The sequence below is a fragment of the Chenopodium quinoa genome, unplaced genomic scaffold, assembly GCF_001683475.1.
Source record: "Chenopodium quinoa cultivar QQ74 unplaced genomic scaffold, ASM168347v1, whole genome shotgun sequence".
NCBI lineage: Eukaryota > Viridiplantae > Streptophyta > Magnoliopsida > Caryophyllales > Amaranthaceae > Chenopodium > Chenopodium quinoa.
In genome coordinates this window covers 4,918,730-4,922,055 of record NW_018743389.1, presented here as the reverse complement: position 1 = coordinate 4,922,055, position 3,326 = coordinate 4,918,730, and the positions used below count along the sequence as shown (strand labels likewise).

The 3,326-nt window shown below is 42.7% G+C and overlaps 1 protein-coding gene across 1 annotated transcript; it reads left to right on the top strand.

Moving 5' to 3' along the window:
- Positions 1 to 1,657: 1,657 nt before the first annotated feature.
- On the top strand, positions 1,658 to 2,911 carry LOC110738515 (protein MAIN-LIKE 1-like). Its single transcript, XM_021918925.1, has 2 exons — positions 1,658 to 2,036; positions 2,187 to 2,911. Exons 1-2 carry the CDS (start codon positions 1,658 to 1,660, stop codon positions 2,909 to 2,911), a joined length of 1,104 nt encoding a protein of 367 aa, XP_021774617.1.
- The last annotated feature ends 415 nt before the right edge of the window (positions 2,912 to 3,326 follow it).

Below are 3,326 nucleotides of genomic sequence, written 5' to 3'. Positions count from 1 at the left end.
CTTGCAGATGAGTGGCTCTCTCATGGTGATCAGGCTGGGCTGTTCTCTCTTCAACATTCTTCTCGGTAGGTTCGGATCTCTTCTGTTATGCCTCGTCCTGTCGGTTGTCTTCGAGGGGACTCGAGTGCTCCTTTACAAGTTTGTCTAGTTTTGGACGGTGCTTGGAATGCTCGGGACGATTCCGCAGGAGCAATTTGGATTTTCAACAGGATCGATTCAGCTGAGGTATTAGGAGGCGGTGCTAGAGCTTGTATAGCAGTGTCTGCTATTCACAAGAGATTTCTTCGTCTTTTTATTTATACTGACTGCGCCACCCTGGTGTCTCTTATTAGCTGTGACTATTCAGAGTATATTTCTTGTTTATGGTTGACCCGCGATATTCGACGTACTCTCTTGGGTTTTTCTGCTTACAGGATTATTAAGGTGCCTCGTGACTGGGTGGAACCTACTCGCTGGTTGGCTAAGAAAGCTCGACAACGTAGGATTTTGTTTGGATGTTGTTAAACGTCGTTCGCAATTTACTAGGTGACGTTCACATTTTATACTTGAATTTCCTAAATTGCCCTCCGTATATAAATACTCGATAAACTAAGTTAGGGCTTTACGAGACATTTCCCATCTCACAAATCACTCTTTGACACTTTCTCTCTCTAAAACCTTCCAAAAAATCTGAATTTTTTTTAAAAAAAAAAAAATCTGGAGAGCTGACTTCCGCCCAGAAATTCCGGAAGTTCACAGGAACTTTCGAAAATTTCAGGCGTAAGTGGTGGTTTCCGCCTGAAATTTCCGGAAGTTCCTCTTGACTTCCGGAATTTCTGGGCGGAAGTTTAGGGTTTCCAGATTTTTTTTTCTTCTCTTTTTCCTCAGTTTGGTTGATTTGTTGCATGTTTTTTTTTAAAAAAAATTTTTTATTTTAAAAATATTTCTTTTCTTGATTTGTGGCATTAAAATAATATTTTTCTAAATTTAGTTTTGCAATAATTATTGTTATGTATTTTTTGTTGATTTAGTTTTGCAATAATTATTGTTTTGCAATATTTCTTTCCATGAGTTATAGTTTAGCAATAATTCTTGATTTACATTTTAATAAGTTTGTTGTTGTTATGTATTGTTATTGTTATGTAAATTTTATTTGGTTTGTATTGGTTTTTGTTGTTGTTGTTATGTATTATGGTTGTTGACTTAAATTGTTGTTATTGTTATTGTAATTGTTTTTTTTTTTGGGTTGTCGTTGTTGCGTTTTAATTTTGGCAATTTTGTGGTTAATTATAGTTTTGATTTGGTCTGTTATTGTGTTGAAATGATTTTTAGTGTGTTATTAGTGTGTTGTTATTGTTAGTAGTATATTAGTATTGTAAGAATAATATTATTGTTATTGTTAGTAATGTTGTTATTATTGTTTATTTGATTTGATTTATTATAGTTTTGATTTGATTTTTTTGAATATGAATTATTATTGAAATATGATTCTGTACTTATTTATTTAATGCAGATTGAGGGTTCTGGTCCTCGTCATGCAAGATCAAGACGTTTGAATGCGTCTGTTAGGAGGGAGTTAGGTGGTGCAGGAAATTCACAGGCACCGTTTCACCATGAGCAGCAGTATGGGACTGCTGGTACTTGGTCGGGGGAGCATCAGTCATAGGGGAGCGCCCCCATGTATTCGTCTACTGGAGTGCCTTCATTTGACGATGAGGATGAAGAGCGAGGAAATCAAGCTGGTGGAGATGCACAGTATGACCCTCAGGATTACTGTACTGTGTATAGGGGTGACCATGGGAGATATGTTAGTAGTAGTGACCCAGCTCAAGCTTCTACCAGCACGTCAGAGTCATGGATGGTGCAGGAGCCTATGCCAGGTGGGCCTGAGGATGGTACTGTTATTCCTAGTTTTGGGGGTCACGTGGCTGCCTACATATGGGGTGGGCAGGAGCGAAATGTTCTGCGGTGTTTGAGTAGGACACAGTTGTGTACTGAATTGGGTAACTGGCGCGCTCGTCTTCCGCAGGAGCACTTGGAACTGATTGATGGCAGTGGTCTATCTCACTTACCCGAGATCATGTTCCGACGATTTGACTAGCCCCTGATTTCTGCTTTTGTTGAGAGATGGCAGCCAGACACGAATACGTTCCACATGCCATTTGGGGAGATCACGATCATGCTGCATGATGTGTATCATATTCTAGGGCTTCGTGTTGATGGTTCCATGGTTTCCACTACTCCTAGCACGGACGTTTTACGGGACGCGTGCTCGATTACCTTGGATATGACTGCGGAAGAGCTGAATGAGAAGTGCGGTACTAAAACCGTATGGCAGGGTAGTGGGGTGCTGACTGAGAGGATAATGGAGTCGACCTTGGAGGCGCAAAGGCCCTTCAGTTTCCATTATAGGGCGTACCTGTGGTTAGTACTTGGCGGATGTTTGTTTCTGGACAAGAGTGGAAACCGTACTCATCCTTCCTTCCTCAACGAGCTTTTTGTTGAGGATGTTCAGATTAGTGACTACTCTTGGGGTTCTGCTGTGCTTGCATACATGTACCGGCAATTGGTTACAGCATCACGAAAAGATGCTGATTCTATCGCGGGCTGTCTTACGCTTCTGCAGGCGTGGATCTACGAGTACTTTCCGTGTTTTCGACCTCAGCAAGGGACCTTGACCAGAGAGCTTACTGTTCCTCGTGCGTCCGCCTGGGATGTCGGGTCGGGGTGCCCCAACAAGAGCATGGAGCGCCTCCTCGCTTTTCGTACTAGGTTGGATCATCTGACTGACAATGAAGTTAACTGGCTACCGTACGGAGTTGATCCAGCACGACGCGTGCCTGCTACTCTTTTCATTGGCTGCATCCAGTATCGTAGCATCATTGAGCCATATATGCCTGATCGAGTGGTTCGACAACTTGGATACGTCTAGGGCATTCCACAAGCCATCATCAGGCCTGAGAAGGCAAAGAGATCGACGAACTTGAAGATGTATCGAGTTGACTTTCCGCTAGAGATGACATCTGTGATGTGGACTCGGTTTGTCCCTGGTGTGTCTTTCAATGTCGTGATAGGTGCCCTCAGCAGACTTGGTGGTGGTGCTCCTACAGTCGGTCCTGGTTACATGCAGTGGTTGTATCGATTTTCTCATCCACGTGTTTCTCCAGTTGCGTCATCACATGAGAGTCGCACACTGCCAGAGAGAACTAACACGGATTACGTAAGTAGTTGTGTTTTTTGGTACTATAATTATTGATTAGGGGATTTTTATCCACCAATCACCATCTGACAAGTGGACCAACCAGGTTCCGCCACGTGTCCTTCACAAAGGCCAACAGGAGCTTGCC

Bases quoted from the DNA above. Each gene is read 5' to 3' on its own strand.
- LOC110738515 (XM_021918925.1), top strand. From the start codon at position 1,658: ATGTATTCGTCTACTGGAGTGCCTTCATTTGACGATGAGGATGAAGAG. The intron at 2,037-2,186 runs GTCTATCTCACT...ATCATATTCTAG, and splicing joins GGAACTGATTGATGGCAGTG to GGCTTCGTGTTGATGGTTCC.